The sequence below is a fragment of the Neodiprion pinetum genome, chromosome 3, assembly GCF_021155775.2.
Source record: "Neodiprion pinetum isolate iyNeoPine1 chromosome 3, iyNeoPine1.2, whole genome shotgun sequence".
In the NCBI taxonomy this organism is placed as follows: domain Eukaryota; kingdom Metazoa; phylum Arthropoda; class Insecta; order Hymenoptera; family Diprionidae; genus Neodiprion; species Neodiprion pinetum.
The window spans coordinates 30,025,361-30,050,704 of NC_060234.1; the positions used below are offsets into that span (position 1 = coordinate 30,025,361).

The following is a 25,344-nucleotide window of genomic DNA, read 5'->3' on the forward strand; positions in this document are numbered from 1 at the left end:
GTAAACGGCATTTTGCATTTGACATTTTAAATGTTCTCAAAGTGACCATTTACATTTACCCATTTAAATTATATTTTTGAAAGTATTGTCCATTTTTTATTTTAAATGGATCTATTGAAGTATTTTATCCAGAAGTGACTGGATTGTTGATCGTTAACAATGAATGATTGAGAATGAATTTATAGGAAGAAATTATGACATATTTTAAAAACGATTCGTTAAATGTGGTTCAAGCGGTTTACGAAATGATCAAGTGAACGGAAAGGCCGATATAAAATGAAACTTGGATAAAACGTATAATAATTCACAATTATAGCACTAATGTTATCATAACGGAGAAGTTACAACGTTCTATAAGCAATATTTGTTTAACCCGGTCGAAGATTAGATTATCATGTTTACAAATCGTAGATAATACTATTAGAGTGAACACGAATGAGTATCAATTTAGCGTTGAAATTCAAAATAATTTATCCGCATACAGCATACATAAAAATGTATTTTACTTTTTATTTTATTTGGTGCTTTTACATCTGAATCTCACGTAAGTCCCTCGGAGCTATAGTTCAAAAAGTGGTTCTACACTCGAAGACTTCATTACATCACATGAATATAATTCTTTAATGCAAAGGTCTGCGAAAAACAATGTGGAGCTATATACGAATTTCACATGACAAATAAAGATTGCAAAATGAAAGCAAACGTTCGTTGGTACTTAGCTTTGGTAAACTGTAGCAAAATGTGGGACATTCGGATCGTTGGTTTGATTAGTGCCGGGAACCAGGCTTGACAACGTTGGCTAATGACTCGGTGTTCACAGTAAGTTTCTGACGGTTTAGAATTTTGTTCGATGTTCGAAATTATAGTCCAAACGTTTGTAGAATATTCTACATACCCATAAACATGTATAAATGTTCAGATATTGTACATGGTTGCCCCTCCAAGTGCTCTTATGCTTACGTGTGCCAAGCACGCGTGTAAGTTAGCTAAAGCTGGGACTGAAAAAACCTTAAATATCTAGAACTTGTCGCACAATTCTGTAAAAATCCAATCCGATTTTGCGTATTTTTGAATTCGACATATTACGATGCGAATCAAGTCCAGGAAGGAGATTGAAAGGTATGCATTATTGTATGACGTGACGGTCGGCGGTTGTCTTCGACGCGAAGTTTCCGAGCTCAGGATTTGTGTCCATGTTGCGTACCATGGAACGAGATAAATGATTCAGAGACTCGTATACCTGGTCTACTATGTGTTTCAGATGAATAATCACAATTTACATTTTCGAAGGTCGCTGACGTCCGTAATTATAGAATATTGATATCAAAACTTATCCAGCTGGTCAGCAGACCACCAACTTTCGGACGCACTGAAAAATCAAAGTTGTATTACAGAACATATAGTATCTGTTGGTCATTGAAGTGTAAAATACAGTTTACTTAAAAAGTTCGTATTTTTAGCGAGCTGCGTTGTGATACAAAATTCGTTCATAGATGAGAGAATGTACTGCATACGTTTATGCTTACATATTTCACAAATGCGTATATCTAGTTGACTGTCAAAATTTGACATTATTAATGTGGTTCAACAAAATTGAATTGAAGAATTCATTTCCACGGAGGCTTATTTTTCTGCTGATCCCCCTTTGCCGCCGGTTTTTCAGGAACAGAAACATATTCACTTTCTTCTTGAGTAAAGACCTAAAAGTAAACCAGATTTTAAAATGCTATACTTTCAGCTTTTCATGGTTGAATCATGGAATTCAAGTGATTTGAAATGTCATCTTGAATAGTAGCTCCGGTCCAAGTATTGCGTAGAAAGTAATTTTCATTCCGTTCGCAAGATATCAATTAAATGGTTCAATGTACAGGATGCAACCCGTAATGATGCCTGATTGGGCTTGTGGCTAGGTAGAAAACTACTTTGACACAATGTTGTTTTAGTTGGCCGCGCACGTTACTGGAAAAATATTTGCTTTTCGCATCTTCGCATTGTTTTTCACGTATAGATCATGGATTCGGAATTGCTCCTCACGTATTGCATATCCTGGCAATATTATCTTGCAAATTCGTTATTTTAACAACAAATGTGAAATTCGCAGAATGTTTTCATTGGCGCGAATAACTTGCCTCGGAACTTGGTTGCCAAACCACACTGCTATCTTCACTGAGAAAACTCTGTTCTTTCTTCGTGTAATGCTTTCTAGGGACTTCTCTGCAAATCGGAGTTGGACTTTGGCGTGACTCAGAACACGGTGCTTGCACAAAGTTTGACTTTGGCTGTTGCATATCCAATATCTGTGGAAATATTGCAACGGCATAATTATGCACCATGCAAGATCATTTGTATGAATAAGATCCGAAGATCCATTGCTTTAAAATTAATTGCCGCATACCATTTTGATATATCTACGAAGATCATCTTTTGGCTGATCTCTGCGGCTTGTTAATGGAGTATTATCAGTTAAAGTGTTTGATTTCGCGTATCCATCTCTTTCTTCAGTTAAACGGGCAGAAAGGAAGCCCCGCCCATCAATCACGGGCATGGAATGTGACTCCAGTCGCATAGGCTCCATAATACTGCTCCCGATATTCGGGCTGGATTCTGACTTCATTGGATGTTTATTTTCAAAAAACTTTTCAGCATGAATACGTTGTATGGGAGTTAGATTATCCATATTACCACCTGAAAATGATCCGTTTCGTACCCTCTTATAGTATAAATGAAACATTTTTTAAAGCAGCAATTTCAATCTATGCAAATGTGGCTATGGTAATAAAAGAATTTGAAAATGTTCTGTACAATTTTTCCACAATGTAATGAGTATGAACGCTAAAAATATACCTGATATAATTTGCAGTGCTTGCTGCCATTGCCTTTGCATGACTGAGTGCAATTGCTCGGCAAGTTGAGTCTTGTTGGCGTGTTGAGAATTCAACTTAGTATTCAGCATTGAAACCTGTTGCATAGCCTGGGCCAATTGAATTTCATACAGCCGTTTTTCTTCTTTATGCTTTTCCTCCAATAAATTTATCTCTAGCTGATGTCTGAAAATTTTTAATTCGTGTTACTTCTAAATTCTATCAACTGATACAAGATTCGATTTTGTTTGTGAATTCTTCACGTAGCCCAGACATATACCTACTTATCAAGAACAGTTTTGATCTTCCTAGCTGCACATTCAGCGATTGCACGCTGCCTACTTTCCAACTCAGAGTGAAACGCAGATTCGGCTGCATCAAGTTGTGATTGAAATTCTTGGAGCTTAGCTTTCACTACTTCGTCGACTTGTTTCTGGTAAACCTCTCGCAATTCTATTCTTATTCTTTCTTGTTGAGCAGCTATAGACTTTGCTTCCGCGTTAGCTGCTTTCTGGAATGTAATGAAATCATTGTTCATTAATTAAGTCATGTAAGGCAATTATTTGGCTGAAATGGAATGAACTAGATATAAAAAAAAACTTATGAAGACAAAGGATTCCAAATCATAAATTTCAGCATAAATACCTCTGCCATTTTTGCTTCATCTATGGCTGTAAGAAGGGTAGACTTATTTTGTTCCAAAATATGATTTCTATTCGTTTCTTCTTTCAATTTTAGCTGAAGATTTTCCTTTTCTTGCCGAAGAACGATCAGCTCCGCTTCACAGGCGTCGAGAGCTTTATGAATTACACCCATTTCTTCTCTTACTTCACCGCCTCGAAGTCTCTCTTTATTCACTTCTTGCTGAGTATTTTTCAGTGCCACTCCAAGTTGTTGGTTGTGATCTAGTACTTTGTTGTATTCATCTTTTAGTTGACTGTACCTATTCTCAACTTCTTGTACCAAAGATTTATAATTTTCTAGCTCATCTGCATGACTCTTTAATAAATCTAATTTTTCTTTAGTCAAGGTATCACTTTTTTCTTTATAACCACCAGCTAGATCCAGTGCTTTCGATAATTCCCCTTCGTACCGTTTGATCTGGGATTGAAGTTCAGTACATTCCGTTCGATGTTTATCTTTTACGTTTTTCAGGGTTAAATGTAAGTCACTTGATTCCGCTTCCAATACTTGCCACCTCAATTTCAACTTGGTCCAAGCATTTTGAAGTCTTGTTATAACAACGTTTTTTTCATTATCTACCCTCACCGCTACTGCTACTTTTTCTTGTTGTTCAAGCAGTCTTTTTTGAAGTTCTTGAATCAAGTGCTCGCAATGCTGTAAACATAAAAAAAATTTACATTAGTTCTTCTAATGAAATTGAACTGGTTTTGATTGAACTTATCCATTTGATAACTGAAAAGCATTATACATCTCTTCTAAATTTTTCTTCTTCCAATTTGATCCGAAGCATATCCTCTTGAGATTTACTTGGATCTGATTCCCAAAAGTCAGAGAGTGTTAACAGCCGGTGTGATTTTCTGAAGAAAGAGAGCCAAGTAAGTACTAACTTGATAGATATTCTATATACATTGGAGTCAATCGTTATAAACAAAGTATTGCTGAACAAGAAATACCTTGAGAATTCTGTATTTGTAGCTGCATCATTACCCATCTTGTGCGTTGCGTCAACATTTTGGAAAACATGGATGTCCTCATTCGTGCAGTTCAATAAATTACCAGTGCTATAAGAATTTCTATGAGATTGTGCAAACTGCCTTTGACCAGACTCTACATGTGTGGAATGTACAGGCGTGTAAGCTTTCGAAGTATCACTATGCAAATTCGAAGCAGCAGTATTTGAATTCGTACGATCATTTGATGCGTGCAAATGTGCATTGTCACTATTGACGGCTATTGTAGGTTGATCTGACCCAATGATTTTTTTATTTACATCAATATTTGCATTTGACAAAGAATTTGACCGCGCATAAGTTTGTTTTTCCAAATCCTCGGACATAGCCATACTATCCTTATGATTATTATTAGCTTGTTCAACCTTTTGTGGCACTGTTGGGCAACAGTTGTAACGCCAAGTTTTGAAATCAGCTATCATCTTGTCGGTCGCATCGAAATGTAGGGAATCCTCATCGAAAGCCATGCAGATGTTTGTCACGGCTGTTGGAAGATTTTGGTGAGGATCACTTAATTTAGTACATTGAGAGTTAGAGTCCAAGCGACAAGCTGGGGATGCACTATTGAATCCTTGGTCCCAATTCACTTCTTTAAACCTAACATCATTTTCGCTGATAGAATTCGGGTGGCACACGTCTCCCTGACGAAGCTGATACGAACTTCTGTTACTAATCCGTTTAGCAAGTTCAGCTTCCGTTGCTTCCATTTCATGGAGAAGCTCATCAACTTCAGAAAGTTCCATCTCTTTAACAGATCGTTGATGGAGCCGTTTTCCAATCGGTTTTAGACTCGCGTTAGCTACAGGAAGTGAAAAGGAAATGCGTTCAACAGATTTGCTGTTGCGATTACATTGGTTGATGGCTTCGTTACATTTGGGACTCGTTGTAGTGTGCGTTTCCCTGTGTTGGGATGGGACAAATGAATTCGGGATCCCAGTGGTTTTTACATCAGAACTGGAGCTGTGTTGAATGATGGATGGCTCGGAGAACGATGTTAAGTTGTTGTGTTTGTTCCGAGGGATGAGGTTAGTACTATGAGACTCCAAAGCATTAGTTGCGTTGCTGCTATTCATAGCATCAAACTGGACAGACGTCATATCGCAGCAGAAATGATTAGTATAATTTGTCGAATGATGATGAAGATGATGATGATGGCTACTGGGAGTGGTCGGAACGGAAGAAACTTGACGGAGCTTAGTTGGGGTGTTTTGTAAGCTTGAAATCTGACTTACTGAACCTGACTTATTTCTGAGCGATAGCTTGTTCTGTTTAGAAGGCGACGAGTAGCTGCCAGCCTTGAATTGAGCTTCGCTAGAACAATTTAAAAACGAGGCATCCAAACTCGTGTCCTTCGATTCAATCAGAGATATCCTATTTTCAAGAGACTGAACCTGTTCGAACAACTCTGTAACCACACCGGTGGCACCCACTCCGAGGCCGTAACCCAACTGTTGTCTGCCGAACTCTGAATCTTCGGAGTCCGACGATGGAACCAGAAATAAATCCGGAGGTATCAGCAGAAGGACGTCTGTGTCGTCAGATTCACTCATCATCCGTCTATTATCTCGCTTACCATTATCATTGACTGTTTATTTCTTTCGCTATTTTATAGGTTAAGATTCGGTTCTCTTTACCTCACAAATTAGTCGGATATATCTGAACAACCTATATCTCATAATGCTACATGGCTATTCTCAATGTTATAACAAGGCTTAATCGGACTGCGGCATCTTGCTTGCACCTTTAACACCGCTGTAATCACTTGTTTGCCAATAGTGGTTGAGGTTATTGTACTCGTAAACACAACTGTCAAACGACCCTAATCCCGCAACACGTTCGGTCGTTACCGCCGTGGTCACTAAACGGCACAGCTAAACGGGTTTTGCTTAAGCTGGATTTCCACGGGCAGCAAAATGCTGCCGTAGTACTTTGCTGCCCAGTTCTTGACCCGGCTTTACTGGCATTCCTATTGGTCAAGAACCCTGCAGCAAAATACCACGGAGCATTTTCCCGCTCGTAAATATCCAGCCTTACCGACCTTGTCGCGGCAAGCAGTAGCGACATCACTCGGCGAAATGCTACACCAAGAATTTTCCGGTAACGAAGGCAGTTTGAAAACTGCTTCACCTTGCACTTTGGAACGCCTTTCGTTTTCAAATCTTTGATTTTCCAGGTAACCGCCTGACGATTTCCGGAAATTCTTTCGAACAATCGCTTGATAACTATACGATTTTCCGTGTCCTCGTGGTCGGAGCATATTTTTGTAGAATCAATCTACTTCACCGCATTTGGATAACTCGCACAACATTCCTGTATCACTAATTCATTTCAAGTATCGAGTATTTATTATCACGTATGATCACACCTCAAATATATTATAAATATAAGTATACGGTATTGAAAACTATAATAAACCGTTCCATCGTTTCTTTTGACCACGAATGTAATTCGTTAGACGTTTTATGATATGTATGGAATGTAATATGATCATATGATGCGGCATTCGCGGAGACAGGCTCGATACGAATCTTTATACTGTATTCGTCACTATCTCGACACTTGGGGCGAGTCCGATGTGTTAACCCTCCTGCAGATGATCGAGTTATGTAGTGTATAGTCGATGTAAAGCGTCTGTTCAAAATCATTTCCTAGGTGGCTCACCTGTCAGGGTGTCAACTATTATTTGACTGTTCGACGGCGACATATGGTCGACGGAAAAAATTTCGAGATAGAATTGTCGGGAATTCGCGAAAAAAGGTCAGATGTTCGATGATATATTTAAGTCGTCGTCGAGTCCACCATAATATCTGCGAATGTCCTCTAAAATGTCAAATAGAATTTAGATCGGATAGACTAGACGGCAAAAAGACAGCGTACCTATACAATCACTGTCGTAAGGCAGCTCGAAAGGCTCGTAAAAATTGGATTTTGGTCAACGCATAGACGACAAAGGCGCATTCACTTCTTTGAAGTTAGTTCTTCGCTAGTGCAATGATTTCGTGCCACCTTAAAGTTACGTACTGACTCGACCAGCTGATGATGTTCCACTGGGTGGTCACAACGCTTATCGACATATTCGAAACTCGAATAGATTCGTGTTTCAACTTGCATTACGTACGGGGATCGGTAAGCTGAATGTGCATTGGTTTCCCAACCCTATAATGTATCATTATGCCGATCCAACCGTAAGTTATTGGAATCCAAAGTGCTGGAGTGAATGTACAAACCGCTTGGCCCTGGTTGCCAGGCATTAATGAACGATATAAGCCGTGAATTCACTCGATAGCACTTTGGAACTCAATAACATGACCGTACGTCTCTGTACGTAGGTTGAATTCAGGATCGTCATAACGGCACATGAACAGCTACCCAAAACTCGCTTCTACATACGCGTATACACGGACATGATCCTCCAACTTTTTCCAGCAACTCTATAACTTGAAAAGCAGACTGACTATACCGACGTAATTTGCAGATATCGTCACAGAAACGCGTAGATTTGTAATTGAGACTTGTACGGTGGTACTTGGAGAAAATCAATTAGCTTTTCCCCTCTCATCAATTCTCATATACCTAGGACAGGTACACATTCTTGAATGGGTCCATTAATAATGATTATAGAATAATTCAAGGTAAACTATAATTCTCTCGGCAAGCCGTGTACCGAGCGTAGGTTAGCTCCGACCATCCAACCTAGTCGTAGGACGATTTGGCAGATTTGAGCTCCCTGGAGGTTGACCGTCAGCTGTGCCCGTAAGTGCATTAGAATCAACGTTATTACATGTAATAAGCAGGTATTCATCGTTGGTGATTTGGTTTTACGCGTGCGGACCCGCAATCATGTAAATTCGTAAGCAATTGAATTTGTCGACGAGATGGAGGAGGACGACTGAACGTGTTCCCATTTGTACGTTGGAAAATAGACGTCCAGCTTTGCGAATTCGACAATTTGATTTCGGAACGATGTTCCCGACGATACCGGTGACACGAATCTTGTTTTCACAACCGGAACGCGAAGCGCAGGGGTTGAAGCGATAGGTTCCGCAGCTTGCACCGCTACTTCTCAATTTCTCTAGGGATTCCGCAAATAGAGGTACGTGAGCCACGTGCATATTGCGATATTTATTTGCTTACCTTTTTCTCCGTAGGTACACACAGGCGCACATCCATTCGTGACAATTTAGATCTATGCTGTACGCGCGTACCTTGAGATTACAGTAAAATTGTACGTTCACGCTGCACGTGTTTGGGCGTATATGATATGTGTAGAACGTACGTACGTAGGGTAGGTGTGTCGGTTGAGAGAAGGGGGCACGATATTCTGCATGAATAAAAACGTAACACTCAAAGGGCAGGAATTTAGTCGAGGGACAGTGAAGTACAATAAATGTATGGCCTTGTACTTTCAAGACTCGGCATCGAACGCCAGCCGCGAGGCAATATTGCTCTTCCTCTCTTTTTATGTTTCCTTCCGTTATTTTCACCGCTTCAAAGTTTTGAAAACATATACGAGTTTGAAGATATACTTTTCTTCGGTCACGACTTCTCTACGTGTAACCTAGTTTGGAAACTTTTTCATCGCCAGTTTACAATATCCTAATTATTGGATACTATCATTGTTGGCGGTTCATAAATATAACATAGATTTCCCATATTTCTTATCGAATACACGTTTCTACGACAACATAGACAGAGCGAATTTCTGTGAACTCTCAAGGGCCAAAGTTGATACTCAAGGCAAATTATTGATTGTAAAAGTCCGCAAGTAATAAAAGAATCATATTATATTCCAAGTATTACATATAGACGGAATCTAAAAGTGGTTAAAGAATTGTCTCGATGATGTATTTACCTTACTCGTTGACGTATTTCAAAACTATACTCTTCAATATCGGATATTCAGAGCTGCGTCGAGTTGTCTGTCATCCGTGGATAAGTCGATGCGGACAGAATCAATCCGCAATCAATGACCAAGGAAGATGGCAATACGTGGAAACCAAGAAGTGGGCGCCGATGTGGATTGTCTTGGGGTAGTAAAAGTTTATACGAGTAACAGTTTATAGCTTCTCGAGTACATACGACTGGGCAGAGCAGTATAAGGACGAGATTATGGGAGTAATAGTAAATAAAGTAGTAGGAAACTATATAGAAGATAAGACTAAAGGTCTACATTTTCTCCTCCTTTTACACAGATCTTATTCTTCCTTCTGTTTATTCTTCTCTGCTGCGAGGATGACTCCGGTTTTTACTGTAATCCTATTCTCGGTTGAATTACGCTCTTTCAAGCCGTATACGCCGTGCTTTTTATTCCTTAGAACACATTCTTGATGGTTACTTAAAACTGGTCGTTACGCCAGACACGGACTATACAGGTATACACTACGCGAGGTGAGCTTTCTATGAGGAAGTAACCACTTCTGAAACTGACCATTCGTACCCCGTGAGTTTATTCTTAACACGGTAACAAAATTTGGCAAGATCTCGATCGTGATTCTTCGTTCAATTACCGTCAACGGTTCGCAGTATCGTGTTCCATTAATGATACATTTCAACAATTCACTATTGGTCATTGTCTGTGAATTGGATTAAGAATGAAAAATTTCCAACGTTTATTTCAGCCGGTTATACGTAATAATTTCTCAGTGTATCTATAAAGTTGGCGTCATTTCGATTATGAATTTATGAATATCGCAAGCGCATATGCGAGGTTCTGTTGATTCCTGACAAACGTTTGCATCGCATCGAGTATCGAATTACTGTCGAAATCAAGAGTTATTGTTCGAATGCCGAATGTGATGAATTATTGTGCCAACCAATTGCACGCGGGTTAGGTACTCAAGCGATTGGTTCTGACGTTATCGCCGCTGTGACAACTTAGTGTCGCTGGCATGGGCGCGTGGTAATTTTCTTTCGAGTTCCTTCGATAAAACGTTACTGGCATCTTTTTAAGTGTCGTAGCTGGGTATAGTGCCGGGGCTTGAGCTATTTATCTTGGCGGTCCAGTATGTGGCCGGGCTAGCTGGTGAGCATGGCGAATCACTTGGTTTACTTTATGTGTTGCAAATAGCTTTTTTACGGCCAAGTACCCGTTTTCCGCAGCATGAGCGCTCGTTAGCTCCCTTGCACGTGTGAAATTAATCCCATAACTCCGCGCGGTAAGAAATATACGGTAGACTAATACGCATCGCGCACACATTCCGATTGCCCCATAATCGGCGTGAATTTTATCTTATACACAACAAAACACGATCGCACTCATTTTTTCATCACAAGTTTAAGTATATTACAGTTATACATGGTATATGTGTATAAACTATTCCTCAAAGGGAGTTTTTATTTCAATGAATTTAGCAACACCGCGTGTCTGCAAATGGGATATATTACGAAATGCAAGCCGATAACGTTAAATCAAAGCGGAGCGTAGCATTTGAATACATACAAATTGCATAATCGCAGAGCGATTTGCGGCGATGAAAAAGGTACTGTGTGATGAATTATAGGTATAATACTGTGAAATCGCCAGTATTGAAAATGATGCAATATTATCAACATGCCGAGATAGATCGCATATTCACGTGCTCGATATGTTTGGATATTTTAATGGAGCAGTTGTCATACCGGTAATTAAACTTTTACAATGCTGACGGACATGCCGGTTCGTGTATATTGATAGGGGCGGTGCCCGAGGCAACTCGTCGGTGGTTTAACCTCGTATCTGGTCCAGCGGATATAGCGACATTAGCAGTGCTTACTCTTGTATCGATTATATATCCGCCCGGGAGTTATGAGCTGTAGGCTATTAACGTCGTTAGACCCCCGGATCTAATTATTTCACCTCTGATCTTCCCGTAGAACTGCAGTACTTACCATGTTCAGCTTTTACGGTAATTGAGTGAAAATGAAAAAATGCAGTAAACCAACGGACGTTTAGAAAATTTTGAATATCCGATCTCACATTGTAAACAGCACACGTGTATGTATTGTACTCGGGAATGATTTAACCAGCGCGAAGTAAAAAGAAAACTGCAATGCCGAAGGTAAACTGCTCGACGTTTTATTATCTCGAAACGCTTTGCTGGCTGGATTTTCGAATGACTTTTATCGGTTCGATACGATTTCCCTTCTTTCCGACGAGAATTCACCGTCAAGAAAGTGAATATAACAAAGCTTACCGTGTATTTACCTCTTATTCCTCGCGATTCGATGTCTCACAATGATCAATGTCATAGGCAACTGAGTTTCTATACCGGTCCAGTCAAGCGTACTTGCGCCGATCAAAGATACATGCTACTAAAATAAAAATAAAGATCTCGCAGAAGACGCGTTTATATACCAACTCACGTATGAGGCAATAATACGTAGTGGCGCATATTGAAAATCTTTAATCGCCAACTATGAAATTCAAACCTTAAACTATCATCCGCTTCGTCAAAACGCTTCAGTTGTACGAATGTATTTGTTGCGAGTGACTTTGAGGAACTTTACATAATTATAAGATATAAAAACACATCGTATTCATTGTTAATTCTTCGCCTTGAATATCCGTGACAAATATACATTCTCCGCACACTGAATAAAAGAGCAGATTTTACTCAACACTGCAGGCAAAGAGGTACACGTCAGGTTCTTAGGTGAAATATACTTCGTAAAATGTATAATTTACCCTAGAAACAGTGAAAACGAATTTGGGTAGAGTAAGATCTGCTATATTTATCGTAAAAAATATAGTTGACATGGGTATTTCTTACCCAAAACCTTGATGCGTCTCTCCTTTCCTGCAATTTTCAGTAAAATCTGCTCATTTTCTTCTCTCCGCGTGAACAAGGAATTTCAAATTGATCGAATAAACCGTCGACCCGAACGTAAATTACCATGTCACGCGTAAAGAAACTCTACCGCCTCCGGACGCTAATTTGCAGTTTTTTTTTTTTTTTCAAATTTTAACCGAGCTAGTTCGTTTGCGCACGGAGTTCCTTACATAGAATTTACAGTTCAAGCAACGTATCCTCCAGTCATGTAAAATTCAGGGCGCGTAATCGTAGTTCGTACAACATCCAGACCATCCAAGCGAATCGGCACGTGTCTGCGTGCGAGGCGAGGCAAAGCACCCCAAGAAACACGATGGTGGGCCTACATTAAGGTATGTGCCCAACGTTGGTCACGCGTGCCAGTGTATCTTGTTGGTTAATTATTTTTTCACCGGGCTAGAAAGCGATTTGCCAACTGCGGTTGTTTCTGTAATTAAACTCCGAATATGGGATCGTCTCTCGTCTCTCGGCTTCGTAGAGAAACGAAGGCCTTCGGCCCGAAGGGTTTCCCCGAGATTCGACACAGCTATACGTACATGCTGGAAGACACGCCTGCAAACGAGTTGTTTTCCTTTTGTTAACGGCGATGGTTTCATTCGGCCGAAACAGGGTTTCGTGTGTTTTGTAATCTAATACAGCTGCGGCAGTAAGAAGAGCAACTTTGCACTAAATATACAGGCATGCACATTATGTATTATATACATAGGTATAAAGCAGTCGCTCGAGTGTTGCTGCCAACTTTCTTGTTGAGGGTACTCAGCTCTAATCGATGGAAAGCGATAGAGTTAGTGTCGTTAGTGCCTGGCGCGTTTCACTCGGATCTAGAGCGCGCTGCTCCGTGCGGTGGCAAGTTAACATACACATAAAGGTACCTACCTACCCACCTGCCAACGACACCGTGGCATTAAGTATTTATCGTGTCAGCGTCACCTCATAAAAAAGCCAAATAAAGAGAAAAGGTTGCTGGATTGGCGGAAGAGCTTATCTCTCCCCTCGGCCGTTGCGAACTGCTCTTTAACGCGGTCCTTTCCTCCCTCGGCGAACCAGTCTTATTTCAGTTTGGTCCTTTAAAACGTCAGGGATCAACGGCGCCGGACCCTTTTAGATCTTGCTCACGTGCGGTTCCCTTAAATTTACGTATTCGCCGTTCGGGGGTCCGAAGCAATATAATGGAAGGACGGCCAACTGCTCGAGGCTAGCGAGATATTCCCCGTTCTCCTCCCCTCGGACCTCTCATTTCCTCACTTACTTCTCTTTCTCTATGTATACACACGTATACATATGTCCTTGTACATGATCCATACATACGTACGTACGTATGTATACATGTACATAGAGTTATATATATGTATGTATGTGTCCGGGATATACGGGCTCGCCGGGATATAAAGGGGAACCATTGGGACCGAGTGTACGCTTTGATGTCTCGACGATCGACGCTGGGTATCCAAGGATACCTACATAGTTTCGACGGATCGACCCTCCAGATATTTTCAAATATATCCATCTTCCGAATTCGTGAGCCCTGTTGGCCGACGTTGGAGCTCCGCGGCTACTCGATCATTTGATTGATAATTCATCACCCTCCTAATAAGAAGGGGATGCGGTGCCGTAAGCACCAGAGGCTGCAAGAAAAGCACGATCATTGTTATTGCGTATAAATATTCATGAGTCCTTTTTTCATTCCATCGTTATCTACACGTATATACTACGTATATATATAGTGATACGGGAGAAGATATATGGGTGCAGGGAGTGATTTTATACTCCTGAAAAGCTGAAACACGTGCGACGCGGAGGAATGAAAAGAGACATTTTTTCAAAACTCGTCGTCACGGTAGCAGCGTTGTAAATACAGATTTCTTAACTCGATGAAAAAATCAGCCTACGGTATACGACAATCATTCGCGACCCCGAATCGAAGGAAGGTTTCATTTCGCCACCGAGCTGTTAAAAAGCGGGTTCGCGATGCGAAGTATAATCTTGATAGGGTGCACGGCTGCTCACTTTCGGCCCTTCGTCATCTCCCAGCCCCTACTTCCTGCCCGTTTGCCGCCTTTGCGCCGAAGAGAGAGCACTTGTATCGATTATCGAGTAGAGAATTGAAAGTGCACGCTCGGCTGGATTCGGATTTCGAATGCTGTTGTTCCTCCGAAGAAAAGGAAGGAGATGGGGGTGGCGGTGGGGGCGGGGGTGAGGGGCGGGGGACGAATGCAGGGCACACAAGGAGACGGCAAGGTCCGAAAGTTTTTCCAAAACTTTTCTCGCCCCGCTTTGTCGGCCGGGGTGCGCCAAAAATTCTCGTACTTGGAGAGCGAGAAACAAAGCTCTATGTAACTACTACCAGCCCGCCTTCGTTCTTTCGCCCCCCTCGCCGGGCTTGAGTATAAGCTTTTGTTTGGATGATTCGGAGCCGGTGTAGTTGGGCTTGCCCAAGTCGAGAGAAGAAATACATTCGCGTGGTTGGGCGGGGAACGTTCCTTGTTCGTTTCGCCCCGGTATCCTCAAACAGCCCGATTCCACCGGTAGCTCTCATGTATAATACCTACTTGGAAGTGAAGCCGATGCTTGTTTGCGAGGATTCACCGCGAAGAGAGTCATCCTCTGTGTACACGGCTGATTCCATTTCACCTCCGGAAAAGGCAACGGTCTTCGAAAAAGGAGGAAAATGCGTTGCCGGCGAAAGAGAAGAAAAAGCGTGAAAATGTTGACAAAAAATTGGGAAAAAAAAAAGAAGACGATCTTTCAAAGCCATGCCTTCCTGTGGCGTTAATGCTACGACTCGGGGTGCAGGTTATCTTCAGCCGTTTGCATAGAGAATCTTTTCCTCGTAGTTTGGTCTTTGCTTGATGCAAAGTTCGGTTCAGAGAAGAGCTGCGAAACCGAGACACGAAAGAGGGACGAAGCAGCGAAATACCGGGCGAGAGTCGAGAGAGAAAGAGAGAGAGATAAAAAGAGAGAGAGATACAGGAGCGAAACTGGTGTGGTTTCTTCCTACGTACCGTACAACTTGTTTGGTCTTTTTGGGCTGTTTATTTATTTAGTTTTTCTCTACCTCCAGTGCGAATTATTTCTTTTCTCGAAATACGAGTATTGCTGTAGCTAAGAATGTTATTCACTGCCACGGTCCACCTACCCCGGCACCCCAGCTTCCATGCAGGATGCAAGTGAGAGGTTAGCATCGTCCCGAGTTTCTGGTAAAATGTATTCCGTGAGCTCCGCATTTTATAACACTGAAGTTTAGGAGCCTTTACGACAAACTCAAGGCGGAATACCGTATACGGAGTATTCCATATCAACTTGAACGAGGAAATGCTATGTTTTCCCTAATCTCCTTTTCATTTGTTTCGACAAAATATTTATCCTTGTAAGAACAGATTCCACGATGCACATCGTATTTTTAACACATTGAAATTTTATTTTAATAAAATCAAACTTAATTTTCGAATGATTCTTTCACCACAGGTTTCGATTTATTTTTATTCTCTACATCACGATTCCAAATCGAGTCAAAAAATCTAAAGTAACTCATGGTTGATCCTTTATTTTTCTGCATGAATTTTGTATGAGGTTGAAAAATTCAGGAACGTCTGTAATACGATTTGACATGGAATGCGCCATACACATATATTATTATATATGTCATGCATCTAGCTGTATTTTGTTTGGAGTTTTGGAATGAACATAAATTATTCGCGCAGCGAGAGAGCCTTATGAATCACGCGTGCTTCCGATGTCGGATATGATCGTTTATTCTGCAACGGAACACGATACCGCTTTTCCGTATATAAACAGCAACGATGATATCTACATATACCCATCCAACAAAATGCGTCAACTTTTTCAGGGAAAGAGAGATACAGAAAAAGCCAAAAAGACGTCCAAGTTTTGCTTTTCGTATACGTTGCAGTGTTTGAGTAAAAGTGCTAGTTCTCGTGAAGTGCCATGAAACGTATTGACGATATTGATATCGGTAAATATGTTACATGGTACAGCTCTTTTTCATTTCCAATTTATTTATTTCATATTGCAAATGCATTTTTATTTTTTCGATAGTACTACAATATCTTTTCACTTCTTTATTGTTGTTTATATAATATATATACATATATATATATATATATATATATATATATATATGTGTATTTACCTGTATAAGTGTTCACACTAAATATCTTTCTGGTTCCCGTATAAGTGCGGCGATTATTTTGGCATAAGAGTGGCTCTGGTATGCCCGTAACAAGATTGGCTGAAGAATTTTCCATACAGGTGGGTTGGATATATAAGTACGATAATTGCAGAATTTATAAACTTCACATTGAGCAAGTTTCAACCGTAACAAATGTACATGTACATTAGGGTGGCACAAAAAGGCTTTTTTTCACTTTTTTATCCCCTAGAATGTTGATAAAAATAAAAATCCATCTCAAAGATGAGCTCTATAGCTCAAGCTAACAAGTCACTCTTTGAATTTTTATTTTCCATTTATTTAGCATCTGAAAATTTCACTTTTCATTGAAAGTTAAAATACTCGTGAACTACGAATCAATTTTCAAATTCATGCATAGATCCTTGAAGCTGATTCTTCAAATTTTCCAAACCTCTATAAGAAAGCATAGTTGTCATCATCAGAACACTATTAGGGGTGAAAAAAAGCTTCTTTTTAACCACCCTAATGAACGTACATACATTCGATGTCTAGAAAATGAAAACCTTGTAATCGATGATTAGTCAAGATAGTTACAACACTTAATTATTTTGCATAGTGAGGGCTTAATGTTTGTACTTACGACGTTACAAGGTGTCTCTGTATGTATACCTTATGCATCTATTTACTGCACGAGTATTCGTATCATTTCCAAACTTGCTCTCCGCCGCTTCGTTCTCAAAGGTATGTATGTCCAAGATATTTAGCTGATGAACACTCGAATAAACGATTTTTAAAATGCTACTTTAACCACAGATAGGTTTTAATTAACCGCTACAAGCCTCTCTTGACTCATTCGCACAGGTGTTATCGTAAAGCGTATGTATACATATAATTACACGGAAAATTAGATTATTGTTCGTATATACATAATCTTAATTCAAATAATGATAATAATCTTAATAACAAGGATGATTAAAAGTGTGAGCGTCAAGTCTACTGCGAACAAGTTCTCTTATTTAACCCCAGTCGAGCGGAAAGCGATATTGCAATTCACGAGTCTGAGAAGTAGATTGACTTTCATTGTCCCGCACGCGATTCGCTATCATGGCTTCCAATATTTTACGTGTTTTATAGAGATTATAGAAATTTCGAAGCCTTTTCCCCGGATCTCAAAACCGTAGACTGGGGTATAAGGTATATATGTGTAAGATGGAAATCAAAACTCTATCTCGAGCAATAAAACAGCGAGGGGTGGACGAAAACACATAAATTGTCGTCTTTGGCAATTTCACTACCTACGGGAATTACCTCTAGCAGTTATTTGCAACGATCTGTTCCTTGACGGCTTTGGAATGCAAAATAAAATGAATGATGATGAGAAAAGAAATGACGATACGTCGGGAACACAGACACGTTTTACGAGTACCGCACTGACGTAGTTTGCTTAGAATTATTATTATTTTCAGTAAAATTACTGAACGTACAAATACAACGTCTACAACGAAAAACGTATTATATGACACATATTCACCCAGCTGAAAATACGTGTTATTTTGATTTCTGCTTATGCGGTGTGCGGTATTAAAGCCACACGTCAATCATTGGCCGCGATTTTTCTCAAAGTATATACAGTAGTACGTGTATAATTTTCGTTTCCCGCAGAGTCCTTGGCATATGAAAATATAGCGGGACAAATGAAAGTTTGACGAACGTGTAGCAATTTGAGTACGAAAGAAAATTCCTAGCTGTAATATAATAATAGCAAATACAATGGGAAAGAGAAACTTATACACTGAAGCCGGCAATCGATATTATATGTAGAATCCATGGTGCTAGTGAAGATACCCCGTCAAGGCATTTCAGCTCACGGAACATGACATACCTATACCCAAGTATGAAACAAGTGACAGAATATTGCGAAGCGTACGATCAACATAACTGGATTGTAAAAATGTGGGTAGGATCGGCTGCTCGACCGTCAGCCAAGTGGCGTAAAGAAAGGGAAAAGAAATCGGTCATTCGGGAACGGAGAAAAAGAGCTTTCCCCGACTGATCCTTCCTTCGCAAACTGTATACGTATACCTGCACGTAAATATTTACCCACCACCTACCCACCTTATACCTAGCCGCGACCAACTCAAAACGGCCGAGGTTCCATATGAAAGGTTTTTCCAAAAGTGATTTTGTATTACCAAACTTTTTAGTGACCAAACTTCTTTTTTTCTTACCTACGCTAGCGGGTGTTAAGCCCTGGTTGGCCTTTGTTCGCGACGAGGTTGCACACCGACGAGTCACGGGGCGAGGCTTGAGGTCGCAAGCTCTCTCGGGTCTACTCTGCAAGCTCTTGAAGCTCCGCTTCCCTCAAAGCGTGCAGCCTCCTTCGTTGGCTTTGAGTCACAGCAGCCGGATCACTTAATAGCTGACGGAGATAAATACTCCGTGGAAGGGATGAGGGATTGGGAAGGAGGGGAGGGTACGGGACCCAGGCACAGATGCAAAACTCGGTCCGGCTCCGTTTCCGTCGATCCAACCTTTTTGCATTGGCAGCTCCATCCATCACAGTCACTCCGCGAGTTTCTTTGTTTTTCAAACTCGAAACTATTAGCCCCCCACCGAGGGTGTGTCTTGGCTTCGAACGGAGAAAAGAAAATGTTGCAAACGACTGTTCCGGCCTGAGGATTGAACTTCATTCGACTTTTTGCTCGCTACTTTTTATTTCCCCACCGCATTTCCATCCAGAGGAGAGAGGGAAAAAAGTAAAGCCCTCTCTCCCTGCTACGCCCCTCCGAAGTCCGATGAACGGTACCGGCGGACCAGCTTCTGATACTTGAACTGCAGTACACGTATAGCCGCGTACAATGCCTTGGCTTTCTTGCAGGCATTGAAAAAGAGAGAAGTGAAATAATAATAGGAAACCCAGTGAGGATTGTTACAATAAGCTGATATCTTAAGACCGGACGAAACTCCGGCAAAATTTATGGCCTGGGGAGCGAAAAAGAATAATGAAAAGTAATGATAAAAAAGAAAGAAAGAGAGCGAGAGAGAGAGAGAGAGAGAGAGAGAGAGAAAAGAAAGAAAGAAAGTAAAATAAAAGTTGGTACACGAATCCGTTTCCCAACAATAACACCGCAGGCGTGAAGTTTCAATACGAACGTCCTCCGAGAAGCAGGTGGCGTGTCGAATTAGTTGCTGGAAAACCGCATGGGAAATTATATCAAACTGTGTGCTTTTCAGGGTGAGTCAGTTATTGAATTTAATAATTGTCATTGCGTAATTTTAGCAGTTAGGTTTGTGCGATATCTGAACCGGTACGTATAATTACATCGAATTTTGATCCCTATTACGGTGCAAAGATTATTCACATCTGAAAAACATCGATTGCAAAAAATTTAATGATCCAAAATTTTATTGTTTTTGTATTAATACGCAGACCGTTGATCAACACGTTTGGTTGAAATTTATAATACGTGCGTCTTTAAATGTGATATTGTCCAATAAACGTAGTGTTCTCGAAACAGGCTTTACATCTATGAACTGCTACTTTTTGGCTTGTCTCGTTTCACCGTAGATCAAAGCCTTGTCGATTCCGGCTCAACCACGAACGACCGAAAGCTCGCGTTCCGGCGAAGGTTTTACCAGCTTTGACACATTGATTTGTATCAAACAAAGGCCAGTTGGATTCTTCGAAATGTGCCAGAAGGGTGGATACCATTGAATGTTAATAATTAAATATTTTAACATCAACTTCAACATGCATTCCAGCCCACGCCGTTGACGTTCTGAATCATAATTATGTAAAAGAAGACGTTGAACGTTGGGAGTTTCAAAGCTCTCGAAAACGAAGTTTGAAGTAATTGGACAAATTATACCCGCCAGCGGTGTAGAAATATTTATATATTTTGTTTAAACAGTAAACATCCAATTACCATAATTCACTCAACACTGGCGCCGAAGATTGCACCTGCAAGTTTCTCTGCGACCGCGTGAAAAACACCAACTTTATACCTACGTCTACAATGCGCAGAAACTTACAATTGTTTTTGTAAACCGTAAATAACCGCAGATTAATGGACTCGCGACTTAAAATTTAATCTGAATATACCTACATACCAACTTTTTTCACAGCAAGTGAAGGTGATTCGCATCATGTGACACTATAACTGTCAACGCAAATGTTTAATGCAGTTAATGCTTGTGCGTAGGAATTTCTCAAAGTCTAATCTGCACTTATCTGTAGGGTTCGTTGTTAAATTTAACAATAATGTGGTATACTCAACATTGAAATACTTATTATTATATACATCGAATTGAATAAATAATGCATTATGTTCTGCAATGGTACATCACAGATATATCAAGCTTACTTTTTTATCATTTATATTATTTATTTATAGTACTGCCGGTCTTCGTACGTGCGTTAATTGTATTCACTCTCTCGCTTTAACAATTCTGTAGTATATATTACGGTGTTTCAGAAAAAAATAATTAGCGATTTTACACCGTGGCACCCCCTAAAGTTTGCTTAGGTCAAAAGAAAGGTTCTGGCAAACGATGCGTATTCTACGTTATGTGGGACATCACGCTCAGATCATTTTTCAGGTTTATATATTTTCTTAAATTTTCATTTTTTTTATTGCTTACATCAATCATAACATCAATTTACGTTACAAAGAAGATGCACACTTGTAGTATTAAGTTTCCAGTTGATGTTTGAGAAATGTATATTGACGATCATTCATCATTAATTCAATCTCATAATAATAGTTATAATTAAAAATAAACTTTTAATTTAGGAGAATAAGATACCCGGATGACATATTGCTGTGTTATGGCTCGCGATCTCTGGGTCGAATATAAGTGTCAGGAAAGAAATAATAATTGAAGTCCTACAACGTGTTTCTTTAGAAATTAAAAAAAATATGAAAAAGAGAAGGACCAAATGCACGCGATCTTCCACATATATAACGTAGAACGGTCATCTTTTGACAGAATCTTTCTCAAGACCAAACTTTTTGGCGGGTGCCACAGTGGAAAATCGCAAATTATTACTTACCGAAACACCCTAATGTATGCCTCATTACATTTTTGATTACCGAAGATTGATCATTTTTATACATACACACCGCGGGTGTCATATCATTTTTATCGTTATCCATGAAACTGTAAGTTTTAAATGTATAAATTCAGCATTTGATTATATCTCGCTACAAGAATTAAAGCATACGTCGTAACGTTCGGAACAAGGTGGACCATGAAGCGCTAACGTATAATTTGTACTTTTATGAATTGCATGTAGTTGGATAACTTATATACGCGTTCGATTGAATCTTCGGAGCTAAGCACAGAATTCATAGTTTTGGAAACATTAAATAACAAAGATATCGTTACATTTTCAACGGCACTGAAAACTCGCGGGATCTCAATGTCTGTGATTAAATTACACACCTTCGCACATGATCGCTGCCAGATTTTGATAACAAAAAGACACGCGACAGCCCCCGAAACTCATTACGAAAATTAAACGGCAATTAGCAAGTAGGGGTTGGACGCGTTACGGAGCTAGGCGGAATAGCGAAAAGGTACGTACCTAACGATAAGTCATGTCTGCATTTGAAATACGGAGGAGATAACTCACTCTCGGCAAAGGATTCCTAGGAATGCGCCGATTTTGATAACATTTTTAATAAAGTTCAGACACGACCTCTACCAGCTCACGCGTCATTTCCCATTTCCTCTCCTCGCATCCTGCCACACCCACGGCATCCTCTTCCGTTCGTCCCGAGTGCGCGGCTTGAACCTGGATTCTAGGTCATTTGTGTCACCAATCGCTGGTGCGTCGCGCTCTCGTGGAAGACTGAGGCTTATCGATGGAGGGCGATAGAAAAATATTGTCCAACCGCTCCCTCCCGAGCCCGGAAGCAATGGGTTCGAAGGCTCCTGAGGATCCGGAAGGTCTCGGCGTCATTCTTCTCTTTCGTTGATTCATATTTGAGCCACCGGGCATGATTTTCTCCGAATACGGTCAATGTAATGCAGCGATAGTTTTTCGGCCTCCGCTTTTTTTCCCGGATTCCGGATCGCCTCCCCGGAATATCTTTCGGGGGTGTGAAACGTTTTATTTTCTCAAAACCTTTCGCCGGAAGTTTTATACCCTCGCGCATTCCTACGTAAGCTATACAAACGCTGCAGAGGAACCGGGATTATTTTTACGAATAGCCATGTAGCGTTTGTTTTTTCTCCCGATACTTTCTCTCCCTCCTCTCGCCAACTTGGGTTTATAATACAGTCGGGTGAATCGGTGCACATTCGAGAAAATTGACGGGCAATAATTCGAGGGACGAAAGAATAAACTTTACACACGGTGATTCTCGCTCCTTTTTTCCTTCTTTCCTTCCTTCCGTCGATTACAATGGTAAAAAAAATATGTGTATTTATTTTTTTCCGATACCGGAAGTAGCGGGCAAAAGAGCGATACTTGGATGAGTGCCATGTGATTTCAACCGTTTGCTGAAGTTGGCGGATTAAAAAATCGTGCCGTAGTGAAATCATTCGTTAAATTGCATACTTGTACTTTATTTGTGATGTTGAAGAATACGAAGTGTAACGAATCGTTCGAAAAGCGAAGCATGCATTGTATTGCGATAACGTTGGTCTAACATCATCATACACCCGTACAAAGGCACGCCAGACTGCAAGGTGGAACAGAAGGCGTGACTGGCGACATGTGAGCGCGAACGTTATTTCCCTTTCATATTGTTTTCTCAAACCTCTACATTTCCTCTTGGATCCAGTACTTTTATGTAAAAGAAGTGAATTGTATTTTTATTACAACGTTTGATCAACACGAGATGGCGGACAGGTTTTCAAAGTTAGACAGAACAGAATTCTCCGAACGTAACAACGTTGAAGTTGAACATTTATGAGGGGTAGTCTCAAGACTCTCACTTACATCGACTGTAAGAGCGAATATAAAACTAAGCCGTTTTTAGATATTTGATATTTTGAAGCATAAACGGCAGTCCGTTTCTAAAATCTAATAAATTTTGTATTCCAGTGAAAAAACTTATTATTTGTTCTTTTCCAATTATATCAGAAAATTTCAATTGTTCAGAGTAGTATTCAGGCTCCCTGAATGTGAATTTGAAGAAACGAAATCCGAAGAGAAAAAAATAAGAAAACGGCGGATCCAATAGGACAACTTAAGATAACAGAAGTATTTTGACTTGCTCGACTAAAATGCACACAAAACTTTGTCGAATTTATACGAAAATTACTTTTTGGGATACGATTTCCAGTCGCGTTTACTGATTAAAAATCTGAGTACTTTTTTCGTCGTATACGTAAGTCTTATAGATCCCATGTCCCGAATTAAAAAGGTGAATACCATTCGATGTGCAAAGTTTTTTCCCCGCACACCCGCCGATCCCGTATAAGGTACCTCTACACCATGTACCGAAACCGAAGTCGGAGAGATCTTGGTACACCTACACAGAAGCTGGGTAAAAGTCGGTCGTCAGAGTAACTTCTCGATGTTATCCGACAGCTACCTTACGTTAGACCCGGTACCATTAGTTATATTATAATGTATCACTCCGTGGATTCGCGGATGCTGAGCAACCGGAACGTGATGAACGATACAGGACGCGGTATAACGTTGAATGAAAATGAAACGTCAGCTGACAGACTTTGCCGTTGAGAGGACAAAGTTATCTCGCATATACAGCTCGTGCGTACCTGTATGCGCGCGTGTGTGCAACGTGTACGTACGTTATATACACCCACCAACCGTTTGTAGATGTGCTTAATACGAAGTGATGTTGTTTCAGACCCATTACAGTCACCGCGCGGTGGCGAAAGGGTGGCAGCTGGGTAATGTACCTGTGCCCGTGCCGCGTGCGATCCGTTGAGTATGCGTGACCGGCATTGTTTCCTGACCAACGGCTTCTTCAAACCGCGGACATGTCCCGATTCAATCTCGGAATCCGGGCATTGCAGTCAGGTACTCACGAAACTGTTGAAATCGTGGATTCGGCTGGACTTTATATTGCACCTAACGCCGTCGCTCGAATCAATCCCCACCCCCGAAAGTTTCTGCTCCTCTTGCTTGTCAATCCGTGCGTAATTGTTTGCGCGTGAAATTCGTTGAACAAGTTTACCGCCGCACCGCTACAGCGGCAGCAGCGGCATTGTAACTAGAGCGTGATATCAATCAAGTTATATAATTACGTGTATTATACTTAGAGCGTGGGCTCTTTCACAGGCACATGCACGCAAACACATATACGTCTACTGCAGTACTGTAGAAAATTGCTAATATGTCACCCGCACGTCCCATCACTCGAGTAATGGAACTTTCTCGTATACGATACAGGTGCAGTTTGTCACCATGAGAGAATTAAATCAGGCGAGACGCATCTGAGAGCTCGATCTCCGCTGAGCCACCCTGTATGGACCGAATTTAGAGCCTGCCCGATTATTGTTAGCCAACGTCGACGAAGAGTCGCGGAGCTTACGGTACGACATGAAGTTATTGTAAAGAACATTGACGCACGTTTTTCGCGCGAGCTGTCAGTTCGAATCATAGGTCAGACGGCGGCTGAAAATTTGCTGAATAATCTAACCCATTAGCCGAGATCCTGCAGCAGCTGGATACGGAGGAGGAGAATCAGCAGCAGCAGCAGAAGCAAAGAGTAAGAGGTATACGGCACTTAATCCTGTCCAGGAGCAACAGAATCCGACGAGTATTATCCATGACGAATGACGTTGAAAAATAAAACTCTACACCCGTTCATTCATCGCGTCCCATTATGCTCTCGATGGTATATCGTTGA

General features: G+C 40.7%; 1 protein-coding gene across 3 annotated transcripts in view; it reads right to left on the reverse strand.

Annotated features, from left to right (window-relative positions):
• Positions 1-535: 535 nt before the first annotated feature.
• Cnb (Centrobin) overlaps positions 536-25,344 on the reverse strand; it is a 77,607-nt gene continuing 52,798 nt past the window's right edge. The window contains exons 6-14 of one of the 3 annotated variants that reach the window (XR_006882338.2): positions 4,499-5,354; positions 4,294-4,402; positions 3,507-4,199; positions 3,146-3,372; positions 2,845-3,047; positions 2,396-2,685; positions 2,130-2,297; positions 1,527-1,700; positions 536-1,369 (exon numbers count right to left, since the gene is read on the reverse strand). Coding sequence is in view for 2 of the 3 variants with exons in the window: in XM_046618714.2 (XP_046474670.1) it covers positions 1,608-1,700; positions 2,130-2,297; positions 2,396-2,685; positions 2,845-3,047; positions 3,146-3,372; positions 3,507-4,199; positions 4,294-4,402; positions 4,499-5,354; positions 5,427-6,108 (3,321 nt within the window). In the remaining variant the exon portion in view is untranslated. Of the gene's footprint in view, positions 1,370-1,434; positions 1,701-2,129; positions 2,298-2,395; positions 2,686-2,844; positions 3,048-3,145; positions 3,373-3,506; positions 4,200-4,293; positions 4,403-4,498; positions 5,355-5,426; positions 7,759-25,344 lie in introns of those variants that run through there. The other 2 variants (XM_046618714.2, XM_046618713.2) reach the window with 2 other exon arrangements.